Source organism: Lissotriton vulgaris, chromosome 4_1 (genome assembly GCF_964263255.1).
Source record: "Lissotriton vulgaris chromosome 4_1, aLisVul1.2, whole genome shotgun sequence".
Lineage (NCBI taxonomy): Eukaryota > Metazoa > Chordata > Amphibia > Caudata > Salamandridae > Lissotriton > Lissotriton vulgaris.
Genome location: NC_141691.1, coordinates 1,890,292,273 through 1,890,318,853, shown reverse-complemented (window position 1 = coordinate 1,890,318,853; position 26,581 = coordinate 1,890,292,273). Strand labels below are relative to the sequence as shown.

The following is a 26,581-nucleotide window of genomic DNA, read 5'->3' as shown; positions in this document are numbered from 1 at the left end:
ATTGTGGCCCAACTTGGAGGAGATGATGGTTGTTGACCGCCTTAAGAGTGACCACAACCCCCTATGCATGGTTCTGTCTTATTGGAAACCCCCCATGACTGATAGGGGACTGAATGAAGAACCTTCCCCCAGTGTGGTCCCCACAAATGACATGTGCCACGTAAAATGGCTCAAAGTGATTGAATGTCAGGAAAACATTGTTTATATTTCAAGTAAGCTAGAGCAAGCAACTAGGGACCTTAGCTCCTATCACAGAACCAATGATATGGAACTGGGCATAGATTATGGTACTAAGATACACAGAACGTTATTTTCCCAACTAAAAGAACTGTTTGTCAGACCGTGCAAGCCAAAGAAGGCCCAAGCCAAAAAGTGGTACTAAATTTGTGGACTGGGAAAATGAAAGAAATGAATTTGGGATCCAAAAGTGTCTCGCTTAGAGGTTGTCAAATTATAAGTTCACCCCTAGTTAAACTCCATGAGAGTGCACAGCTTACCAGCCAAGGGGAACAATTAAATTCAAAAGTATCCCCAGTACCTCCCCCATTATGAGTATACTCTATTTTTAAAAAAAGTTATTCAAATATCCCAATCCTACAGTTAACTGAAGAATTAGCAAATACCTCAGATAGTGCACCTTTAGGGGAGGTCCCAGTATTGAGTGAAGGCAACTTCAGAATTGTTCGAAGGGGGATGACAAAAGATGAGGAATCGAAGTGCCCTTAATCGAAAATAGAAAAAATTGCGGTTCCTTCCAGTGAGTGAGGAAGTAAATAGTACAAAATCTCCTCCTAGTAGAAAGGACACAGGGTCTTTGGGGCAATTCACATTGAATACGGGTCAAAAGACTGGGCAAGAAAATGATAATCAGTCGATCTGTTTACAGTTCTTAACAGTAAAAGGGGTAAGTTAGAGAGAGACTCAGTCTTAGGGCAGCCTGGTATTAGACCAATAAGGAATACTGGACCAGGAGTCGAGCAGGACCTTCATTTTTGTCTCTCTGTTTGAAACTGAACCACTGTTATTGAATAGAAGTGCCCTCCTACAGATATTAACAAAATAAAGTATTTGGGATTAATAACTAGTAAAGATATTGAGTCGGTCTACTTAGACTAGAGGAGCACTCCCTCAAGCACTAAAGCTACAGTTTCATCAGGGGTAGTGTCAGCACTGGTTATAGCTAATGCGGACTGCTTTAGGAAAAGAGGTATAGATCTGATCCGTAGTGTACTCCCTTGCCGAGTTCCATCAGAAAGCTTAGGAACGATTCATCAGATGCAAGGGTATGGATTCTCTAATAATAGGGGCGTAAATATCCCCATATAATACACCAGTCTGTCTTTGCAAACTAGTGCTGCCCCCTTAATCACAGTGCATTGGGCTACCACCTTACGCTGGACTGGGGATTTATCAATCAGTGGTTTTATAGCCAAACAACAATTAGGGCATGGACCACAGCCAGATATGACTTTATTTACTGTGGTAGTGAGGGCTTCAATCTTAACTTGCATGCCCTCAATTAACTTACACAATTGGTTGACTATACTAATCAAGACAACACTATCGCCCCCCAAGGGAAAAGAACGTGTAGAAGAATCAGGAGAACCCCTCGGTCCCAGGTCAGTAGCTCCTCGTGCGATATCTTGGGTGCGCGACTGATTTATATGGCCTTCAATTTCGAGATCAGGGCTTTCAATGTTTGCTAGCGCTGAAAACCTATTTTTACAAAGTATAATGGGCTCAATCACTGGTGGACTGATAACTCCTGGTTCTAAATCAATACTACCATTCTCATTGCCTCTAGAAGCATCATTCCCTTCACCACGAACATAATTACATTGCTTTTTCCCTAAAAACATATCGGGAACCACTGTAGAGCCCTGTTTACCAACCCTCCTTTGCTCTTCTACCAATCCCCCAACATTTTCAGCTATGTTCCTATTTACTAGGGTGATCAGACATAAGTAAAGTCCTGCAGTCCTCAAACAATTCTTCGATACGGGTCATAATGCAATTATCCCCCGCGTGCTTTGTTAGTTTCGTTGACTTTCTTGGCTTTTTCCTTTTTATCAGCACATTCGGCCCCTCCATACTTTTCATTTTCCCCATTATACGAAGTCAAGAGTCAACAGTACCTTTGTAATTCACAGGTGGGAGTTAGTGGGGTGGCCCAGCCTGGCCTCCTCTGGCCCCGGATGGCCACAGATGGCCCGCCCTTTGCCCGGGCTATGGCCACAGATGGCCCGCCCTTTGCCCGGGCTTAGCCCGGCACGGCCCGCGCGCGATCCCGCGACGCTGGGGCTCCCGGGTGGTGTAGTCCCCCCTGCCCCCCCTCTCTGCAGCCGCGCTAGTATGTCAGGAAGCTGCGGCTGTGGGAGGGAGAGCTACACTGATCCAGGAGCTGCGGCAGCGAGTGACAGGGCAGCGCGATTTCAGGGAGGGCGACAAATACGAGCTGGTTAGTCTCCCCCAGGATCAGCAGAGCTTCCCGCTCCACCGGGGCTCTGCTCTGCTTTTAGCGCCTCTGGGCGCGGGATGTTCGATGGCGGCTTCCTGCCGCGAAGGCTCTCGGGTGGTGTAGTCCCCCCTCTCTGCGGCCGCGCTAGTATGTCAGGAAGCTGCGGCGGCAGGAGGGAGAGCTACACGGATCCAGGAGCTGCGGCAGCGAGTGACAGGGCAGTGCGATGTCAGGGAGGGCAGCAACAAGAGCTGGTGAGTCTCCCCCAGGATCAGCAGAGATCATTGTATGCATTCCTTTGCTGTCCTGGAACCTTGATGAATGGCTGTTTTATCTTTGTAAAATCAATAAAAATGTGTTTATCAAAAAAAAAACAGTCCAGGGCTTGGGATGGAAGGCGTGTCCCGCTGGCTGCTAAATGGTTAACTGATATGACATATTGCAATGAACAATTGTCCCTGTATGAAGAAGAACTTCCACGAAGCTCACGGCAAAAGGACATATGGGCCCCGTTACGGGAATACTTACTGGCCCGGAGTGAGCAGCCCGAGGACGCTACTCATACTCAGACGGACTGAAGGGTGCACTGTCTTTATTGTTGTCCGTTGCCCATTGGCCACTTGTTTCTATTTTGTAATGCGAAGTAGTGCAGCCGTACGCTTACACCACTGAGAAGGATTGAACTGTATTACTGTGTAAATTCAAGGAGGGCTTAGGCTCGGGAGGGAGGGTGGGGAGGGGGGGTCGTTGGGTTTGGGGTCTTGTACTGCTTATGGCTGTTTATGTTTACTGTCCTATCATGGAATGTACTTGCCATACCTTTTCATGGTTAACATTGAAAATTAGTAAATAAAACCATAAAAAAAATAAAAAAGAGTTGAGACGACCGTTGTTCATATTAGCAAATTCAGAATATACTATCAGGTGTCTATTTGGTTGGTTATGCAGTGGGCGTGACCCTGCAAGAATCAAATGCCCTCACACACCTGGAGAGGTGTCATGCTTCATCATAGGGCGTTTGTTCCTCGTCGGGCCAGTGCTGCAACATGTATTAGGTTATTTGGAGCATGTATGCTGGACCCTGATGCACTCTAAATTCCTCCCTTTGTTAAACTAGAGCTGAGCAGCCATGTTTTAGGCTTGAGGTCAGGGACACCCAATCTGCGCCTGTCGAGAGGTAAATACAATTTCTCCAGGGAAACACACCCCTTGCCAGCACTCCTCACCAGTTAAGTCAACAATATGGATAAGAGGTGTCTCGAGTTGTAGGGGGATATTTGTAAAAAAGTAGAATTTTCTATGAAATACCATCTTGGCAAAGGTCACCTTCCCCGTTAATGACAAAGGCAACTTGAACCAAAAATTTACTGATGATCTGGCTGCCCTTATCACCTGGCCCAGGTTTTCCTGTATTACATCTTTGAGGTTTTTGTATTTTCTGATGTATATTTGAATATGTGGGGTGCTATCCATAACCCAAACACTGTCTGTGAGCCTAAGTCCTCCGCTCCTCTCTGTCAATAGAAAAAGGCATCCCTTGCATACATTCATCCGGAGACCAGATACCTCTTCAAACCTACGCTATCCTTCTAGCAGCTGTGGCAGTCCCTGAGCACAATACCTCAGGTATAGATGGATATCATCTGCATAAAGTGAGATGACTTGAGTGTGACTATTCATCTGTATGCCCACCCATTCCCTATCTAGTCCTCAGCGGCTAGGCAATGGCCCCATTGCCAATGCAAAAATCAATGGGACGACCCCTGTCTTGGTTGCCACTGAACTGGTCACACCTTAAACACCATTCCGCCTTTTTTGGGACGTATGTAGGCAGGGATGTTTAAAAGTATTAACTATTTGGTAATGTTTTCACCAAAACACATCTGCCGCAGGACCTGCCACTGAAATTCCCATGTCAGAGTTTAAAAAGCCTTCTCTATGTCAATGTAGTCTGCTGTTGCTCTGCCAGACTAGGCAGCACTTCTAATATGGAAGAATATGCGAACACTGGAGGTAATGCTCCTACCCGGGACAAACACACTTTGGTATTGGTGAATCAAGTGTGTCAATAATGTGAGCATCCTGTTTGCCACAATTTTCCCTAAAATGTTACAACCGCGTGTCTAAAGTGTCCAAATCCGCTTTCAGCAATACCACTAGGACAGCTTACCTAATAGTAGGGGGAAGTTCCCCTCTCTCAAAGGCCGCTTGGCAATGATCAAGAGCCGACCAGCTATCCCCCCCCCATTAATCCAGGTGGAGTCCATCGCTACTCTGTGCCTTGTATGTAGAGAGTGACATTCTAGTCAGTTTAACATCAAGTGAAATTTATGATTCTAAGGACAACCATGGCAGCGCAGCTCATCATACTTAGTGCTCTGTGTACAACAGCTGGTAATGCGTATCTAATGACTCCTTGATGCCAATTTGACACTTTACAATTTGCTCATTGTCTCCACAAATCACCATGATGTCTGAGTGCAAGATGGCAGAGCGGACCGTTCTCCTCAGCAGGCAACCTGTTTTATTGCCACTGGAGTGACTCTGGGCCAGGTATTCTCATCTTTGAACTAATTCACTTTTAATTCAGGGTAAGCTACGAGCTGTTCTATATGGGTGAAAATGGGGAGGCATAAGAGTGGAATTTCAGGCATTTGTCTGTGTTTTCCAATCAGCGATAATCACTCAAGTGATGAGCAAGGAGCACAAGCCTCGACTCCTCTGTGGTGCCGCTTAAGCCATGCTATTTGAGCGATCATGTCGTTAACTGCCTTGGAGTCCATTTTGATAGGGACCAGCTTGCGCAGATTGTTAAGCTGTCATGGCGGGTATAACAATAAAGCTATAGACTTGGTAAGATTCATTTTAAATCCTTTAATCAACAGACTGGATACAGACGTCGGTAGGTCCATCTCAGAGATCATAATCGCATTTCCTAAGAGATGTCTCTGTCAATCGAAATTCTTTTGATGCTCAGAGTGAAAGAGAGGGGTGAAACCTGGAGCGTGCTTTGTTTAATGGCATGTCTATCATGTTTCTACTATTGACCCTGATGTCGGACCCTGAGGGATTGGTACCTCTTAAGAAGCCATTCAATAAAATGTGGGCCAAACCCTATGATGAGTGTTAGTTGTGTCATATATCCAGCTTACTTTGTTGGACAGCATGGTGCCTGTCACAGTTTCAGTCCCTCAAATTCATTCAAAAGTTTCCCTAAGATCGGGTGCCAGGGATCTTTAAAAGTTATTTTAACATGTAGTAGAGTACTGTTTGGGCAAAGGCATTTACCCATTCGGAGGCCCTTAATGGTGTTTATTACTTCTCTCTGTGTGATGGGATCATCAACATACTTCACACAGCTGGCAGGTACTACCTGGATGAGGTGCGTATGTGCATGTGGGCATGCATGTGTGAGGAAAGACACTGGCTCGTAATTGTAAATATCCTGAGAAAAATCTCAAGGCAGTTGATATCGTACTGTCTTCTAGCAGCACTCCCTTAACTTCTCACACTCTAACCCCATTCATTTTTTGCCTTTAGTAGGATACGACAATACTGCACGGCTTGCTACAAGAAGAGTAATATTTCTAAAGTTCTAATGTGAGCCTATTCCACTTCAAGGTCTAGGGTGCATACCTGGGAACAGTGTATCCGTATTTTCGACTATTTTTATTGATCGTGATTCGCTTGTGTTCATACTTGTAGCTATCCCTACTCTCAGCCTTTACCCATTTCAGATGGACTGCCACTGATATACAGAAATCCCTAAGAACTGCATTGAACATATCCTAGAGCCTGCATGACAGTATCCGCTATGTAATTGCTAATCCTGTTTTTAGTCTCTCTGCGAAAGACCAGGTCATGCAGGATGTACTCCTTAAGTCTCCATGTAGAGTGTCATTGCAAGGTGAACACTGACACTCTGGGGGTGAGAAGTCCTGTGAATTTCTGAAAGATTTTGTATTGCTGAAATGTGCTAGTTTTGTTTAGTTAGCATTGTCCTTTAACACCAGTGACTTGTTTTGTTAATGGCAATGCTTAAATGCATGTGTTCTGTCCAACTTGTGACCATTGCAGTTTTTGTTTAAGCAAATATTTTCTACTTTAAATATTTCAGTACAAAAATTGAAAAAGAAAAAAGAGAGCATGCAAAACAACATGGAATGATACGCACAGAAATAACAGGAGCGGAGATTGCAGAAGAGATGGAAAAAGAAAGGAGGTTGTTTCAACTCCAAATGTGTGAAGTAAGAAATCAATAAGGGTTTTTCTTTATTTCTGCATTACTTCTCACCCCACTGATATACAATGAAGTTGGGTAGTGGTAGTGCTGATATTGGCAGCATTCTTATCGTAAGCTCTTAAAGTCAGTGCCAGTGATAAAGGTGCTTCCATCATTCATTGTTTTTACGCTCACCATGCCATTCCAGTTTGGATCCAACCATATGCAAATCAGTCTATACAGTTGGAGGTTCAGCACTCAAAAAAAGGTATTGCAGAGTACACTTGCTTTATGCATAAGTTCTTGTACAGAATATATAGCACCAATAATCATGACAATTTGTTGCTGAATCCCAAAAAATCCATATAGAGAAGATTTCTTCTTTCAGTGAGTCTTTATTCGACTTAATCTTTTAAAAAACCACATCAGCGAACAATAGCCAACGCGTTTCATCCAACAAGGACTTCTTCAGGGCTCTAAATAGTATGTCAACGTTACTATTCGTCTAAGTTCAACAACATTCTATTGTCACCAGCATGTCCACTTGTCACATATTAAAAATTGGAGTACATGTGCACCTCCATAGGACCAAGGGTGGTGTCCGCTTCATAAATTGTCATGATTATTGGTGCTTTTTATGACCGCTGGACCACCAATTGTATGGAGCTGTCTTTTGCTCCTTAAAGCTATTTTTCCTGACTTCTGTCATACAGTCTCACCAGTGGATATTTCCAGCTTCCAAGAGATATTGTTGAAAGAAGGGGTGAAGTTGAATATTCCTGGGGAGATACTGCAGTACAGGGCTCAATCAAGGTCTGTACTATTTCTGGTGCCTGCATCTGTAACTTTGCAAACAAAGACTTCTTGCCTCCAGCAACACTAAATTGGCTTTGAGGGTTCAGGGTCTAGTACCAGTGTTTTAAGGCCCAACCCCAGCCAAACTTCATAATAAGATTGGCTGTCAAGAAGCATCCTGTTTCGGCCCCAGAAACAACTAAGTCTCCCGATAGAGAAGAAAAGACAATACACTTTGTACAGAAAATGTGCAATGCAGCTGCATGGTCTTAAAATAGGGTAGTGAAACAGCTTTACTAGGCTATCATGACAGGGCCTTGCTTGTATCCATGAATATTATTGCGGATGACCTTTCGAAAGGTAAGAGGAAATATTTTCAGGAAAGCCTTCATGAGGGTCTTCTGGTGTCAAACTAAGGTTATTAGTGCATTGTTATACTCAGCAGATATTGCCTCTATAAAATATTATCATGGTGCTACAAAACATAGGTCCTCTTGGCTGAAGGCTAGCAACACATCTTAAATCTTCCATTCTCTGATCCATCGGTATTTACTGGTGTGCCCTAGAGGCCTACATTGCGGTCCCCGTCTGGTGCTGAGCACTGCTACCTCAACCTCCCTGTACTTGCCCCGTATTGGTCATACATTTATGCTCTCGGGACCTGAGCGGGCTGTTTATCTGTGACATTTTTGTGGCCCTTTGTGATTCAGGAACATTTTGTGAGGAGAGTTGTGGCCTCAGCAGGGTGACACCACGCCTGCCCCTGGTTTGCCCGCATGACCTTGCTCATGACGGACCTGTGTTGCTTACAGTTAAATAACTGGGGCGGTGGGGTCCATCAGTGAGGATCTAATTTATATAACCCCTAGCCTCTGCACCTTGCCTTCTGCCGATGGCCTGGGGATCGGCTGAATGTGAAGGGCCTCGCTCTGCCTCTCCTACTACTGTGAAGATAGTCGCCTGGCTGTGCACTCGTTGGGGGGTTGGCCCCCACCATGTCCTCGACTTGAACCAAGACGGACCGCTCCTTTAAGGATATACTTACAAGGCCCGCCTGGGAGTAACATGGGGGATAAGACAGATACACCAGCAAAAAGCCATCACAATGAGTTGGATATGCAGATGGCCCTGTGACTAAATCCTTCTGTAGGGCTCTTTTTGCATTGCTGTGGGAAGACCTACAAGCAGTCAAGCAGGATCTCTAGGCGGACCTACAGGAAATGTGCAGAGACCTGAAGGAGGTTGGTGACAGTGTGTCGGCCCCAAAGTAGCAAGGCTCAGCGCGGGACGAAGAAATAGAATGGCTTTGATCTGCAGGCTCATGCTGAAGATCTGGAAAAAATGAAATAATTTGCATTAAAGCGGTTCCTACCCAAGCTGAAGGTACTGACCTGACCTGAGGGAGTACGTTGAAGTACTGTTTAGACAAGTCCTGGTCACCCAAGTCGAGATTAAAATGGACCGAGTTGAACTGCATTAGCCTACCGAAATCTGATAAAGCTCCGCCCGATATCCTAGTGTGTGTGCACGATTTTCAACTGAAGGAGATCATCCTTCGCAAGGCACGAGAGGCCCATCCATTTCAGTTCTGGGGGCACACTCCGCTGCTGTGCCAAGACTTTGAAGCCACAACTCTCCAGAAATTCTGGGGATTCTGCCCCTCTCACCCCTTTGCCGGGGCAGCTGTGCGCTGTATAAAACAGTATAACACATAACTGCCCATCTGAGAGAAGCCTTCATAATATACTCTTGGGACCACCCTTTTCTGGATCATCTTATGTCGAAATCGTCAATTGTATCAGCTTAGATCACTGTCTGAAGCATGCAAGGTTTAGGATATCGCTGAGTGTTCTGGTGATGCCCGCTGATCTGGCCCCCAAGACCGCCCGACTTTAAAGCGCTCCTGATGGCAAAGAGCTGGGAGCTCCAACGAAACACGATCCTGCAACTATATCCCAAGAACGGCAGTCGGTTTTGAAGATGTTAATAGAGGAAACTGATGCCTCCGACACTGCGTAAGCTGAGCGTAACTTTCCTCAACATTACTGCCATGCCCAGCAGTGGGGCACCTAGCTGGTGGGGACGTGGAGGGACACTTGTGGTAAACTGTGTATTAGTACTTCCTAAATATCCAGTGACCACTTCATTGACAGGCCCTCTGCATGATTATGCTTGCTGGAATTTTGCTCCATCTGTTCTGCCTATGTTTAATGGACATAGCTCAACGGTTTATTGAATGGTTTTCTTCTTTATTTGTTTTGGGAGTTTGCTGGGTTCCTTTGCTCCTTTACATGGCTGGTCCGAGTTAAGCTCCCCAGAATGCATGAGAATGGGTTATAGTACTGCACAACATCCTGTATGCTTCCTGTCTCTTGTGCTCTGGGGTAGAATCCTTACACAACCTCACCTTCTACTTCAGATCTTCTGGAACTTAAGATAGTCAGCCTCAATGTACAGGGCCTTAATAATTCCACCAAATGGCCAGCTTTTCTTTCTTACCTTGAACGGTCATGTGACGGTGCGTCTCTCCTCCAGGAGACCCACCTGGACATTAAAGATATCCATAGAATATAGTCCCGCTGATTCCCCCTTTGACACTGCTCCTCTTATCCCTCTTAAAAAGGGTGGTGTTGCCATTCTCTTCTCAAAGAGCTTTTCCGGGGAGCTCTTGGATACAGTGACAGAAGTCAAGGGTCGCCTCCTAGCGATCCGAATCAGTGTAGGTTAGTTTCATTTTACTATAGCAAATATTTACGCCCCAATGAGAAACAAGAAAAATTCCTCACACAGTGCTTCAGTCCCCAGGTGCAGCCATAGTGGTGGGGGGTGAGTGATGTGAATCTAGTTTTTGATTCCAATATGGATTGCTCAAGCCAGCTCTCCAAGCAGACCAGGGCCTTCTCGGCAGGGGGAGTTGCTCTGGATGGCAGACTGTGGTCTACAGGTTGTGTGGGATTGGTTGCATCCAAGCACTAGAGACTTCACTTTTTACTCAGCTGCTCACGTATAGATTACTTCTTAGCTCCTCTGACCATTCAAGACTTCATCTCTGATGCTCGATTGACCCGTGCTCCCTTTCAGACAAACACTGATTTTTCTATGACAAGCCCACTTCCCATTTCTCCATCCCACTGCTCCCATTGTCGTATGTGGGATACCATGCTGCCCCCAGGGTATGGAGGGAGCTTGAGAAGGCTTGGCTTTACTTAAGTGTCATGACCTGGACAGAGCAGACTACTCTATGATCTGCCTCAAACATACATTCTATCTTGGAAGCAATAGGTGCAGACGCCTGCTGGCCCATCACATACGTAGTAAAATTCATAATAGTCCAGCAAAGACAATCTGCTCCGGTTCCATCACAGAGACCAGTAACAATGAGAGAATTGCATCAACCTTTCAGGCCTTCTACACCTCCCTCTATGCTAGCACATACAGCCCCAGAGCTGAACCGGTGGGATACCTTCAGAATATTGCTCTTACCTCTCTGACCGAGGCAGAGTTTCTGGCTTAAAGTCAAACTATCCCGGTATAAGAGGTGATTTCGGGTACAGCACGGCTAAAGCCACTGAAATCTCCTGGACCTGAGCGCTTTAGTGCCCAGTTCTAAAAGACCTTCTGTCAAAAATTGGCTCCCTTGCTCACTTTGTTATTTAATTCCTTTTCTGAGCCTGGCTCCATTACAGACACCATGCTAAAAGAGGTTAGTTCAATGATCCCCAAGACTAGCAAGGATCCCGCATCTGTCGGTTATATAGACCCATTTCTCTTAAGTGTGGATGTGAAACATTAGCTAGCCTTCTAGCAAATCGCTTTAATCCATTACTGCCTGGTCTAATAGACCCAGACCAATCCAGGTTTATACCTTCCCGCCAATGTGTTGACAACACCAAATGGACAAAACTTATGAACAAAATACACCAGTCACAGAAGGAAACCTTGCTTCTCTCTATCGATGCTGAAAAAGCGTTTGAACGCATCCACTAGACCTATCTCTTAATTACACTGAAGACTTTTGGCATTGGTAAAAGGTTCAGCAATTGGGTACAGATCATCTATAGCATTCTTCGCGCCTCCGTCAGGGTCAATGGTGTCTTATCCCTTCCTTTCTCATTCAGCGGGGTACGCGTTAGGTTTGTCCCCTGTCCTCGCTTCTTTTAACATGGAACCCTTGGTGCAGCGGCTCCAGGACAACCCGCCATTACAGGGATTCCTTTTGTTGGGGATATTATCTGATTAACCTCTATGCTGATTATGTCATTTTGTTTATCACGGAGCCCATGACCTCGCTCCCGACCCTAGTCACTGAACTTCGGGCTGGTCTCAGGGTTCAAAGCCAACATGCAGAATTTCCACATCTTAAACCTCTCGGTTTCTCCTGTGCATGAGGCCGCTTTGCGTTCCCAGTTCCCTTTCAAATGGGTCGCTGACGCCATCCCATATCTTGGCATTTCTTTAGTCCGAACTATTCCCACTACCTTAGTCACTAACTATGCCTCTCTCGCCTCACAAACCCACAAAGATCTGTCGACTTGGACCCATCTTAGGCTCTCATGGATAGGGCACATCGCGGCGGTTAAGATGACAGTACTGCCCCGCGTTTTATATATATATATATATATATATTCCATACTTTGCCCCTGGCTCCATTGCCTAAGGCACTATCTGCTCCCTCCAAACGGATATCAATAAATTCATCTGGAACGGGAAGAGACCCAGACTCCATAAAAACACAGAGGACTAGCAGTTCCCCAGTTGCATCGGTACTACCATGCAGCACAACTGCGATTTGTTGTGGAGTGGAACAGACAACTTTTCATTAAGCACAAGTCTTTTAAGGATCAATGAATAGTGTTTGGCGCGAACATCTGAAAGGAGATGTACAGGGCCTGGGGCCTGTATTCTTCACCAATAACAAGCGCTACACTTAAGTCTGGGACGCTATTTCGGTCAGGGCAGGCTTGACTACTTGCCCTTCCCCGATGACTCCTCTCTTCACTAATCCCGATTTTGCTCCCGGAATATGCCCAGAGCAGTTCATATTCTGTAATCCTGAGGGCTGCAAGCGAGTGGGATACCTTTTTGACATATACAGACTTAACCCCTTTGCCCAACTCCAAGCTGACTATTCCTTGACAGATGCAGACTGTGTCTCATATTTGCAATTACAACACTAGGCAATTGGTTCTGAAATGCGATAGGATGCGAGGTGCCCAATGGCCTCTTTTGAGAAATGGTTGCTACTCAAGGAGGGGGGGTGATAGATGTCTTATCTCTGAACTTTACGTCTTCCTGGACACCATGAAGCCCCAGACTAAATCCAGGGGACAGCATAAATTGGAGATCGAAATAGGCAGATCCTTTTCTACAAAGGAATGGGACGATATATTCTATTGAGTACATTACACAGATAACACTATGGCTAGTACATAAGCTGCATTATAAATTCACTTCCTATTCGTATCTCACCTCGACGAGGCTTCAGAAATGGAGCACTGGGCATTCAGGGAACTGTTAGTGGGATTGTGGGAATCCCGGGACCCTACTCCATCTCCTTTGGCACAGCCCGACTCTCACAAAATATTGGAATCAAGTCTTGGATGATATTGATTTAGATTTCCATACTGCTATCCCAAGGTTCCCTGCAAACACGATTTTGGGACTTTCAAATCCCCTGACTTATCCCTTGCGCTCTATTTGAGGGAGGCAAATGGCTCTGTCGTTGGGGAGTGGCTCAGCATGTTATGTTCTCTCTATGGGGCACATACAAGTCTCCAAATCACACCTCTTTGTTGCGTAAACTGTGGTTCATTCTGTCGACTTAGAAGATCTAATTTGCAGCTTCCACCGGGCAATTCTGGTCTGATCGTTGGGCTCCCTTTATTCAAATTCTTTTGTATGAGTTTAGAGAGTTGACATGCCCTATGTACCTGCAGCTCCTACGGCTGATCCCTTATTTACTTTTACCCAAAGCTTAGGCCAACTCCTGCCGCCATATAAACTGACTGTTCTTTCCTAATATAAAGGAGCAAAAGGTTTCTTGTTTATTCTCCTTGCGTACGTTTTATTCCCATGCCTGTGCCACGCTGCCGGCCCCAGGGTTGTAGGCAGAAGATGTGTCACTTTTTTTCTTCTTCTTTGCTTCCATTTGTGAGTGGCCGGCCCCCTTGGGTTGTAGGCGACATACTGTGTATCATTTGCGGAAGGCAATGTTGTTAAACAATTGTCAAATAAAATTTTTAACAATGGCATAAAACAAAATATAACAGGTGACATGGATTCTTTACCTTAAGTAGGCGACGTGATTTTGTGCAGATTATTAAGTCTTTAAGCGCCGCCTACTTAAGGTAAAGAATCCATGTCACCTTTAAAGAACTACAGTAACCAGCCTGCCTGGGGACCTGCTCTTCAGAAACCACGCCCACTTAGGGTGTAACAGGTTCAAATAAACCGAATTTGAATCACTGAAGGTGAACAAGGTGTGAGCTGTTGCTTTGTCCATGAGAGGGGGCGTTTCCAGCCCCGAAACGCGTCGGACTTTCAGAAATCATTTGGAGAGAGGAGGGAGGCGATGAGGCTGCTTGGGTGCTAACTTTGAAGCCGGATGGCTGGATGCCGTGGTGAAGCTCTTCTACAAGCGCTAGGGCGCTTTGCTTTTATATATATATATATATATATATATATATATATATATATATATATATATATATATTCACTATTCTATTCTTATGTAAAAAGATCAATGGCGAGAAAAGCATGTTGCGGCACAATCTGGTTGGTATAGCTGCTTCGAAGATTCTATAAGGCTTCTCTCCCAGTAAGACCAAGTTTAATGGGACAAGATGGTGAATCTCATCCAACATCTCCCGGAGCAATTCCATAAAGGGGGACTGGACTTGGTGGCAGAGGGGAAGATCATTTCCAACACCAACATCCACTGTGCTCTAGCTGTTGCGGCTACTGCTGCTCGTGGCATAAATACTAGTGACCATCTACACCTCTGTAGGAAAATGCCTCCTTTTGACATGGTCACCCCTACTTTTTACTCTAGTAGTTTCGAATGAAAGTACACTGGGTCTCTGCTAACCTGGACCCAGTGCTATTTCCCTAAAACAAGGTACATGTTCAAATATTACCAGGTGGCAAGGGCCTTAGCACCTCTGTAACTCCCCAGTAAATGGTTCCCCTGGTACCTAGGCCATGGGTACTAAAGAGGGTTCAAAAATGGCTATACGATGTATTATGCCACCCTAAGGGACCCACAAACAAATTGCATGCAGACTGCCATTGCATGCTACGTGAAATGGTGCAAACCATTTTATGGTACAATTTTCTTTATTAGGATGAAACAATCGTTTACACAGCTAAAGCCTTTAGCCATAGGTCGGTGTCATTTATCATGCGCCAGAGATACACAGCCTTGTGCTTACAACCCAGAGGCCGGCGGCAAGCACCCATATAGGGTTTTGTATTTGTAGTGAACAAAGAAAAAATCTTGACCAATAGGGCGATCAGAGAGATCGCATGGAACAAACTATAATAAAACAATGTGACCCACACCCACCCTCCACCCCCTTCCCTAATCCATGCTGCACCAAGGTTGGCTTAGTGTCAGTGTCTGCCCTGTCAAGGGGAGGGGTGGGGGGGGGGGGGGGGTTGGACAGGCGCCAAGGGGAGCTTGGTCTTAAAGTCAATGTGGCTCTAGACGGGTGTACCATGCTTTGTGGACAATAAGTGTAGGATCTTCAGGAATTTGGGGCAAGTCATTTTTCTGAATTCCTTTGACAAGAGCAAGATAAACGGAGCCCACAGGTCTAAGTAACTATCCATTCTATTGTCAATCATCATAGACATGCACTACATAGCCAGCATCACCCAAAGCCTCCTCAGCCAGGCAAAGATATCGTGTATTGTCTCAGTCCCCCAGTGAGCGAACAGGTTCTGCCTCACTGAATTTATTGTAATCGCAATCTGTCTTCCCCCGAGCAAGCACAGGGGTAAAGTCAGAGGGTTGGGAAGACCTAGTAGTGAATACGCTGGGAAGCGCAGGATAGTGGTATTAAAAGCTTGGTCAATATCATTTAGAGCATCCTCCCAGTACCGAACCAGTTTTGGGCAGTTCCAGAGAAAATGGATCAGGGAGCCAGTTTGTCCACACCTCCGCCAGCAAAGCGAAGAGCAGTCCCTATTCTAATTGTGTATTCGGGCTGGGGTTAGATACCAGTCGGTGGTTACTTTATAAGCCTCAAAAAACATATGTGCGGAGGGTCAAGAGGGGAAATAATTTTACGACCTGTCAACTCATGCCCCTTAGAACAACATGGAAAACAGAAAGATAAGACCAGGTCAAAGGTAGTGTCTTGTCCTGAATAGTGAACGGCAATCACACGGGCACATATGTGAAAAGGAATGAAGAGTCTTACTGGGTTATAAAAGTCCCATCAGACCACCCTCTTAGCGGCGTTTCATCATATGGGGATAAGTAGTCGCTCCAGGCATCGCCTGAACCATCTCATGGCGGTGCATAAGTGGAGAGCGGCAAATATAGCCACAGTAATGCTCAAAAAAATATAATGATAGAAAAGATTGTAGAAGGTAGTGCAGTGCTGTTGAAAATGTGCTAACTAAAATTGGCTACCTAGATTGAAGACATTACTAACAGTGATTAGTCTAGGTGTCAAAATTAAAAACACGCCTAGTAGTGGGTGAGTAAGACTACATTTAGGCGAAGTGCAAGTGGACTTTATAAGCCGCCTCAGCCCAACATGTTGTGTGCTGTGTGATGTGCCCTAAAGTGGATGTCCTGCCATTCGTTATCTGAAAGGGTGCCTGGTTGTTTACCCTCCCAGACAAAACGATTGACAGCACGTTGCAGATTCCAAAGAAATGGCAGAGGGTCTGGAAGATATATAAGATACGCATCAGCATCGTCATCTTGACAGCAGCGATTCTTCACGCCCACGATAGGCCTGCGCTTTTCCAGGTGGCCAGAGTCTAGGTGGTTTTGATCCAAAAGGGGGCCATAGTTGGCAGTGAGTGTCCTCTCTGGCATGGGTGAAAGTAGGATACCGAGGTTAGAGATCATGTCTGTCGCCCACTCAGAGGGAAATTGTGCCTGCAGGGTTGTGGCAAGGGCAGGGGTAACTGACAGGTTCAAGATCTGTGATTTAGATAGGTTCACCTTGAACCCCGAGACGCCACCAAGTTCATTAAGTTCCACCTCCAGGGCAGAAAGCGAGGATGCTTGGTTATTCAGTGACAGTAAAACATCGTCGGCATACATGCTGATTGTATGGTTGTCAGCGCCCAGTCGAATCCCCCTGATCTGCGAATTATCTCGTATTCGTTGCGCCATGGGCTCCATATAGAGCGCGAAGAGTAGCGTGGAAAGGGGGCAGCCCTGCCATGTGCAAACCATTTTAAAAACACTACATGGCACACTCCCTGTGTGCAATACCCATACACACTGCATATACTATATGTAAGTCACCTGTACAGTAGCCCTTAGAGCCCTAAGGCAAGTGTTCAAGAAGCCATCTTAAGTATATGTACTGGGTACTGGTTATTACGAGTTACCCAGCTACATAATGGTCTCACTGAAAATAATGGTGTTTGCTATCAAACACCATGCCTTGACAAATCAATACTAATGCCAGCATAGGATTTGTCCTGACATACACCTAGAGGGCACCTTAGAGGTGCCCCCTTAATCCTAGTAGTCTCTTAATGTGCTGACTGACTGATATCGTCCAGCCTGCCACCACAGGCAAGTTTCTGACCCCCGATAAGTGAGGGCCCACGCTCTCCCAGGTCAGAAACAGTCTCTGCTCCAGAGGAAGGTGTTCACTCCTCCTCTAGCAGGATGGCTAGTGATTTAGCACATCGAGGCCAAAGGCTTCAAAGACTCTACTGCCTGTGATCTGCAACCCCGGCTTCCCCCAAACCTGGGAGATGCCCTAGCCAAGGCCCATTTGCATCAGGACAGGCGTGAAAATGAGCAATCCGAAGGTGTGCTCACTCTCAGGATAGCTACACCCGTAAGGTCAGCTACCTGAAGTGAACAGCAATCCTGTTTTTAGTGGATCTAGGAACTCTGGGTCATGTTAATGCCCACTCTCCACAGGACTTGGTCATAAAGGGGTTGTAGACACCCAGGGGTAGGTAGCCTGTTTGATACTAACTTGTACTCCCCTTAAAGCCCCTAAATCCAATATTTAGACGGTCCTCTGACACCAGGAACTCAGATTTGTTTATTGGGAACAAAAGGACCAAGAAGAGACTAAAACGCAAGAACTGTGGACCAGACCCGGATTTGGCCCAAACCCTGGACTTTCTGCTGCTGACCCGAAAATTGCAAAACCTGACTCGTCCTGCAGTTGTGCATCCTTCTAAAGTGTTGGCTGGCAGTCAGCATGTCCCCTGAAGTGGAAGAGCCACTTCCTACAATCTGCAGGCATCGACTGCATCTGCCCTGTGCACTGTTCCTCTGACTACCGGGTTCACTGAGAAAGCAGGACCCAAGGAAGAGGACTTTGTGGATCCCAGAGGTCAGCCCCGTCTCCTCAGTGACTCTCAAGCCGCTAGACCCTACAGCACCAATAGGTAGGTACTGGAGCACTTGCAGAAGCCAAAGCTTGTTCAGTGTCTAGTATGGACTCCAAACTTGCCAAAACCGAACTACTGACGAGGAACATCAACATCACCAAGGCCAGCAATGAGAGTGTCCTTGCTGTCCTGTTTGCCTCCTAACACTTGATCAATCCAAGAAGTGAGAGCCTTCAATGCAAGTGGCCCACTGGACAAAATACCTGCACCCGAGCGCCACAGCCTGAGTTCTAGCCAAATGACCAATTTGACCCCTTGCTCCAGAGACCTCAAGAGGCCAGCCCCCCTTTGGGATATGACAGACTTGTCCCCACTTTCAGCCTTTTTCTTTTTACAAGGTTCTCCATAGAATTTAACAGGTAGCGTTTGAGGTTACCATCGGGACCAGCACCTCTACACCCAGACGCACCAGGGCAGGTAAATCCGAACTACTGGTGGTTCTTTGGACCTTGGCCCCTAAGCACCTTTAAGTCCAGGAGATTTACCCTGAGAATCGTTTGTAAGTGTGCCTATGCGGTGAATGTTTCTCTCCTAGGATAACAGTACTGCGTTTGACGTTCTTGCCTCAAATCTGACAGCTGTGATTTTCTGCTGTTGTACCTGTAAAAATCTATAGTGTCTAAAGTACTTACCTGGTTCCGATTATCTTGGTGTCGAAAGTTATATAAAAATAATTTATTCTTCTAAATTGGTCTTGAGTTTCTTAGTGAGTGTGTGTCTCATTTATTGACTGTGTGTGTAGCAAATGCTTAACTGAACCCTCTGATGAGCCTAAACTGCTTGCCCACACTAGCACAAAGAGAGCATTAGGGATTATTAATTTAAGCCCTGTAAAACAATGAGGGTCATCTCATTTAGGTGCACTGCATGAAAACCAGCTTCCTACAACTCCTAATGTGCCCTTCGATTGGGAGAATCTCTCTGTACCCCAAGACGAAAAGATGCTAGAAAAAAATGAAAAAGACACAAACACAACCAAAGCCATGAGAGCCCTTCAAACTCCACCTTCTCACAGCTACTTTCGCTGCACCCAGTATTGTAGTGCAGCAAAAAACCCCACCTCCAAGGCTTCCACCACTTTCACAAGACCACAGTAGCACACTCCCTAACGCGGACATTGACTCTCTCACCTCCACAGGATATTGTCTGTTTTCTTCTTTTACAGAAGTTGGATCTCACATGCACCTCTTTGAGACTTCATTCAACCCCAGTAGCGGCTTAATTTCAGAATAGACAGCACTCATCACTTTTAAGAATCCCAGTCATTAAGGTTATCCTACCATTGGCACCCCCAGTTCCAGTGTAGAACCATAAAACAGTACTAACTAGACTATTGGGTCATCCTTTTGAACCTCTTAACTCTTGTCCACCACAGTTTATTTGTTTAAAGGTAGCCTTGTGTCAATAACTGCCCTGAGGCGTGTCAGTAAATACATGTCCTCACCTCAAAAGAACCTTTCTTCCAGGGATGGTGATTCCGGCATAGAGCGAATTTCTGTAGGCTATCAGGTTTGTGACAACGGCGTGAGAGATGTTTTTTCTGGTTTTGAGGGGGATCTAGCCAAAACCTTTCTGGAGCATGTGAAGGGTGTTGAAGCAGACAGAGAATACTGCATTGATCTGGCGCTGCATGGTTCATTTGCTGTCCAAGATGATGCAGTGGTTGCGGGCGTGGTCTGTCGGTGTCAGTTTGGGTGTGTGTCCGAGTTCAGAGGGCCATCATGTGTTGTCCCACGAGGAGAAGTTTCTCCTGAAAATCAGCCCTTCCGTCTGGTCCGTGTTGAGCTTCAGGGAGTTGGTCCTCATCCAGTCGGCGACACTTGTCATGGCATTGTGGAAGTTGGTTCTGGTTGAGAGACGGGAGGTTTCCGTGAGTGAGAGGGTGAGCTGGGTGTCGTCTGCGCAGGATATGATGAGTCAGTGGGTTACAGGGGTGACCTGTAGATGTTGTACAGAGTGGGGTTGAGAGATGAGCCTTGGGGGATGCTGCAGATGATGATTTGGGGCTCTGAAGTGAAGGATTCTCTGGGTACGTCCTGTGAGGAAGAATGCGATCCGTTTGAGGGCATCTCCCTGGATGGCGACCTGGTGGAGTCTTTTGATGAGGGTGTGCTGGGATACGGTATTGAACGCCACTGAGATCAGGGCCGCTGTGCCACCCCGGTTGAGGAGGGGTCTGATCTTGTCTGTGGTGGCAATCAGGGCAGGCTCAGTGCTGTGGATGGCGCAAAAGCCACATTATGAGGTGTAGAGCAGGTTATGTGATGCAGACTTGGGTATTGAGTTGAAACATGTGAGCTGTGTCACATGTGCCAAGTAAAGGAATCTATCTTTTTGCAAAAGACACTATAAGTGAGCACGTTTGAGCTGTTGAGTGATAGCCGGTGATATATGCAAGTGGGACTCTTGACCCATGAGTTATACGCTCTGCCTTGCGTGTGTGCATGCAGGAGTGTGTGTGTATGTGGATATATATATGTTTTGCCATTCTGAATGCGTGCTGCTCATGAAGAATGATCTGTAATCCGAAACGCGTCAGCAATGTACTGCTGTTTGTGTGCTACTTGTTTTAAGAGTGCACTTCGTCTGGGGGCAACTCTCTGTTTTATGATTATTACGGCCGGTCCGCAGTGAAGTGCACCTCCGCGAGGTTGAAGCAGATCGCACCGTGCTTATTTGGCCTCTTGAACTAACTGTACCGAAGATAAAATGTGTGACAGTCAGAACTCGTTTTCCACACATGCACAAGTTATTTTTCTACATCTATGAAAGTCACATTTTTCTTCTGTCTAAAGTAAATGCTTTTAGAAACTTGACAGGTTCAGAAGTTAAGGCTGTAACCTTATTTCCAATTTTGCTCATAGTATCGTCACCCGTAAGTATTTGTGCCTTGATAAGAACAGTGTGCATCTCTAGGTCAGGTTTCTTTTGCAGACAGAATATGGAGCGGGATTGTGTCTTTTTTGCCTGTTCTAGAAAGTATCCATAACTCTGACAATCTGTGATTTATGAACATTGCAACACATCTAAGTAGCAAAATAATAACATGTGCGTCATTTAGGACAGCCCACTTAACATGTGGCACAACATGAAGGTCAACCTCCTCCATTTTGCTGGTATGTTCTTGAACAATATTGCCCATAACTTTTGAATATATCTCTGCAGGCACCAACTCCTCATTGCCAATAATTCAACTTGTAAAAATTGGAAATTCTGGGTTCACTGAAGTATCAGAATTGTTTTAGTAAGTTAACGTCTCTAAGTTCATCTTGTTCGATGTTGATGGCCAAACTAGATCAAGTTGCACAGGTATAGGTGTCGAATATTTGATGCAGGCAAGGTCAGTTGTTCCACTTTTAGACATTTGTCTGTTTGTCTCACATTCTTTAACTGATAGTTTGGGATAACGGTCAAAGACAATGTTCAGTTCTTGCAAGGTGCATGCTGACTTTGATATCTGTCGAACAATCTGAACGACCTCTCTGAAGTTTTTGCATAGGTGAAAGCTTAACCATTTGCAATATCGTCCACAGCAACATCAGATTTCATTGAGAAAAACTTTTTGAATTGAAATTCTTCAGGTGAAAGTTTGTTTTTCAAGCTCTTGTACGAGTTTGTTCTTCACTGGTTTGGTTGCACCATCTCTTAAATAATGTGTTTGTTGTTTTCTTTTACTACATTCATCTCTCTGTGATTGTGAAAGTTGTTTTTTGTAACCTGCTTTGTAGTCATTGGTTGGACAAACTTTAAAGCAATTAAAGCCTGTAAGATTAGCTTTAGTGATTTATGTTAAACAGCTTTTTCTCTTTCAATACAAATATCTCCTGCATAGTTCTGATCCATGTTCCAGAACATCTAGTAGACGTGTCTTTATATCGTTATCCACATATTGTTTGTGACTTAGCAGTCTTCGTGTGCAGCTCCCAATCAGCTTCCGGATCAGCTTGTACCAAGTTTTTCACTAGAGCGATCATGTGTAAAACACTTAACAAATACTTGCAGAGTTCTGATTTTTCATCACATTCTTTGACTATCTCTTCGAACTTGGTGTTCCGATTTTGGACTGAGTGTATTGCCTGATTTTGCATTATGTTTTTTGAATGAGGTGCACCGTGTGCCTTGTTCACTTATGAGATAAGATATACAAAACCTAATGTTTGAGGCATATGTGCATACTCCTGCCATATAGTTTTGGGTCTGGATGTTTGCAAGTTGTTTTTCTTCTAAGAAGCCTTTCCTAGTCACGAGGTAAGTGACTCCTCCTTTCGGTGATAGTGCGCATGGGCATCAACTCCATCGTTGGATTGTTTTTTTCTGCCAACGGGGTTCGTACGTATATTGCTGCACTCTGGTTCAAAAACGTGCTATGGGTTCCCATCGACACGCAGTCCTCTCTACCTCAACGGTATTGTTTCAGTACGGGTTCCCACCTCTCTTTGTATCATTTCAGCATCGGAATCGACCTTCTGTCGGAAAGCTTTGTGGCCAGCCTTCAAGGTCTAACCGAGCTCGGTTACCTCTCTGTTGATGGATTGGACAAGCAAAGTATCCGCGCACCGATTCCCACGAAGTGTGCAACTTGTGCTTGTCTCTTGAGCACAAAGAAGAAAATCGTGACGCTTGCAGATCATTTCGATCAAAAAAGACTCTTCGCGATCGTCGGGCTCGACTTTGAGAGATGCAGCGTCAAAGCATCGAGGACACGTCTGACATCTTCGGTGAAGACTTCGGCCAAGAAGGCATCGGCGCATTAGCGGCAGAGGAGGAGGAAGCCTTCTCCTAACAAGACTGAGACTTGGGACTCGAGATGGACCTCGACACAGAAGAACTACCGCAGGGACAAGGTGACATAAGTACAGAAGATCCCTTGCCCCCACAAGCTCCTAAAAGACATAAGGCTTCGACACCACCTCTGCCTTCCGGACAAGGCCGGCACTAATACTACGTTTCCGACGCCCCACCTCCAGTCCCGGCACTGAAACATCCAGTCAAGCCTTCCAGTTCGGTACCGAGTCGACAAAGTCTTCTTTGGACCTGAAAACCTTCCGGGTCCAAGCACAAATCCTGCACGGAGCCGAAGTCCTCCGTGCCGAAACCCTTGTTGAAAGGCCAGCCTTTCTCTGCACCGAAGCCATTGGCACTGAAAAACTCGGCGCCGAAAAAGAAGGATGTCCCTTTGGATCCAAAACAGGACTTTATTCCATTTAAAACAGACAGCAAAAAAGGATACATATTAACCCCGAGACTGGTCATATTCATACAAAACCACCTGGAAAACGCAAGCTTCAGGATAAGGACACTTCTTACAAGATCCCCTTGAAGAGAAAATCTGTAGCTACAAGTCCTTTACATCCACCATCACTTCTACCTCCACCACCTCTTTCTCCACCTGAGAATCCTTTGCACATTACACCTCAGGATTCACCACAGTCTCACCATGATGATGTTGACGATGCAGATGATTGGGGGATAAATCTCCCAATAGATCCATGGAAATATTACGTAATTGATTCCCCAGGTGACACTGATCCAGACCTTTACCCAGCCAAACTTCTCCTCCAGATAACTATGCATCACACCAAGAACTCATTGTCAGGGCTGCACATTACTATGGATTAGAAATGCACAAAGAATCACTTGAAGATGATGTATTGTTTTGGACTTAGGTCAACACAGTCACTCCCCATGCTCAAAGGCATGATGCGACATGCTTATGAGATCTTTAAAGATCCAGTCAGAGCATGTAACTTGACTCCTAGAGTGGACAAAAAATACATGGCCTCTCCTACAGACCCTATTTTCATCAAGACACAGCTGTGATTATATTCTTTAGTAGTATCTAATGCTCGCAAGCGGGCAAACTCTCAAACATTATAGGATGCTCCTCCGCCAGATCGAGTCCAAATTATTTGATGCTTCTGGCAAACGCATAGCTACTCAATCTGCGAATCAATGGCGCATGGCAAACATGCAAGGCCTTTTAGCCAGGTATGACAGGGCACACTGGGACGAAATGGAGTAGTTGCTCCAATATCTCCCCGATAAGCATAAAGCTAAAGCACAGGACTTTGTAAATGAAGGTAAGCTCATTTCTAATTCCTCTATACGATGTGCTCTAGATGCTGCAGACACCACAGCTGGAGAGGTCAACACCAACATTCTGCTCAGAAGATACACTTGGTTAAGGATTTCAGGGTTTAAACCTGAGGTCCATCAATCAATCCTCAACACACCTTTTGATAAGGAACACCAATTTGGTCCTAAGGTAGACCAGGAGTTAGAAAAAATGAAAAGTGGAACTGAAGTAGCTAAATCGATGGGAGCACTCCAGACTACCTCCAACAGAGGCTCCTTTTGTCGCTCCTTTTACAGAGGAGGGTCAAAAACCACATCCACAGATCAAAATACCTCAACTTATAAACAACCAGTCCTCTCCCTTCTGAGGTTGCTTTCAAGTAGGTTATATGTGCAAAGAGAGCGATAGAGCCAGTTCCAATACAGTACCAGGACTCAGGGGTTTACTCTCTGTACTTTCTCATTCTCAAAAAAGACGGTTCCCTCAGAACTATTATAGATCTCAGAGAGCTAAACTATTATATACTGTCAGACCACTTTCACATGGTGACACTTCAACAGGTACGCCTGTTTTTAGAGAGAGCAGACTTTATATGTACTCTAGAACAGGGTGTTCATGCAGCTGCATGGAACGATGGCATCTTGCATCGCAATTGTACCCCATGCAAGGCTTCACATGCGTCCCCTGCAAGAGTGCTTAGCACATCAGTGGAATCAATTACAGGGTCTATTAACCGATCTAGTGTTGGTAGACGGCCGTACCCATCACTCTCTGTGTGGTGGAACCTGCAAAACTTATTAGCAGGCCAGCCTTTCATCAACCCTATTCCACAGATGCATCTCTAACCGGTTGGGGAGGCTCATCTCAAAGATTACACAATACAAGGCATGTGGAGCAACAAGCAAACGGCCGTCCACATCAACTGTCTAGAGCTTTTAGCTGTTTTTCTAGCACCCAAAGCTTTTCAAACTCATCTCATAACCAAAACCTGCCCTGGTCCGAACGGACAACATGACAGCAATGTATTATATGCAGAAGCAAGGGGAGACACACTCTATCCAACTGTCAATAATCGCTCAAGCCATTTGGTATTGGGTGATCCATCACAAGATTTATCTTCTGGCAGAACATCTCCCAGTAGTAAACAATCAAATTGCAGATCTACTTCGCAGAAGAAGGCAGCAAATTCACGAGTAGGACCTTCACCCCCATGTTCTTCTTCCTTACTTTCAACAATGGGGATTTCCACAAATAGACCCATTGGCCACATCCGAATATGCGAAATTCTCCAACTTCGGCTCCAGGTTCCCACACCCGCTCTCAAAGGGCAATGCCCTGTGGATGAACTGGTCAGGAATATTTGCCTACACTTTTCTGCCTCTCCCGCTCATTCTATGGGTGGTTCAGATACTCAGGCAAACATCCCTCACACTAATTTTGGTAGTTCCAACATGGGTCCGTTAACCATGGTACACCACCCTGTTGGAGCTGTCACTAGTTCCACAGCAAAAACTGCACCTTATCTCCAGTCTCCTCACACAGAACCATGGAGAGGTCAGACACCCAAATCCCAAAGAACTGAATTTAGCGATCTTGCTCCTGAAGTCATAGAGTGGTTATTTAAATCTACCATCAGACTGTATGAATATTCTGAAATAAGCAAGAAGGCCTACCACCATAGCTTGCTAGGCAGCAAAGTGGAAACAATTTCTTGTATATTGCAATAACATCAAAATCAATCCTTTTAATGCTTCTATACAAAACATTATTTGTCACTTGTTACATTTACAATGAACAGGACTACCTTACACATCTATAGGTTTGCACCTTGCAATAGTAGCTGCGTACTTACAGAATAGACAAGATCTGTCACTATTTAGAGTTCAGTAATCAAAGCCTTCATGGAAGGCTTGAAAAGAGTAATACCACCAAGGATTCCTCCAGCCCCAGTGTAGAATCTCAAAATTTATCTCACAAAGGTCATGGGTCCACATTTTGAACCATTACACAAGTTCCCTTTACAAATCCTCTCATGAAAAGTTGCTTTCCTCATTGCCATATATCACTGAGGATAGTTCTCTGCGCCAACCCAAAATTCCTTCCCAGGGTAGTTTCTGCCTTTCATATAAACCAATTGGTTGTGTTACCAGTTTTATTTCCTCAACCTGATTCTGTGGCAAAAAGTGCTCTTCACACGCTTGTTGTTAAAAGCGCTTTATTGCACTACATTGATAGGACAAAAGACTTTCACAAAACAACTGTTTGTGCATTTGCTCCACCTCGTAAAGACAATCTCAAAATTTAGTATTGCCAGATAGATTGTGCAATTCATTCAAACTTGCTATATTAAAGCTAAAATAACTTTACCCATACCCCCAGTGCGCATTTCACTCATAGGAGCGTCAGTGGCCTTTTTAGGCAACAT

The 26,581-nt window shown here is 45.3% G+C and overlaps 1 protein-coding gene across 3 annotated transcripts in view; it reads left to right on the top strand.

Annotated features, from left to right (window-relative positions):
- ASAP1 (ArfGAP with SH3 domain, ankyrin repeat and PH domain 1) overlaps positions 1-26,581 on the top strand; it is a 1,926,573-nt gene that overhangs the window by 709,858 nt on the left and 1,190,134 nt on the right. For all 3 annotated transcript variants that reach the window (XM_086966222.1, XM_086966220.1, XM_086966221.1), the window contains one exon: positions 6,576-6,705. In XM_086966222.1, coding sequence (XP_086822348.1) covers positions 6,576-6,705 — 130 coding nt within the window. The remainder of the gene's footprint in view (positions 1-6,575; positions 6,706-26,581) is intronic.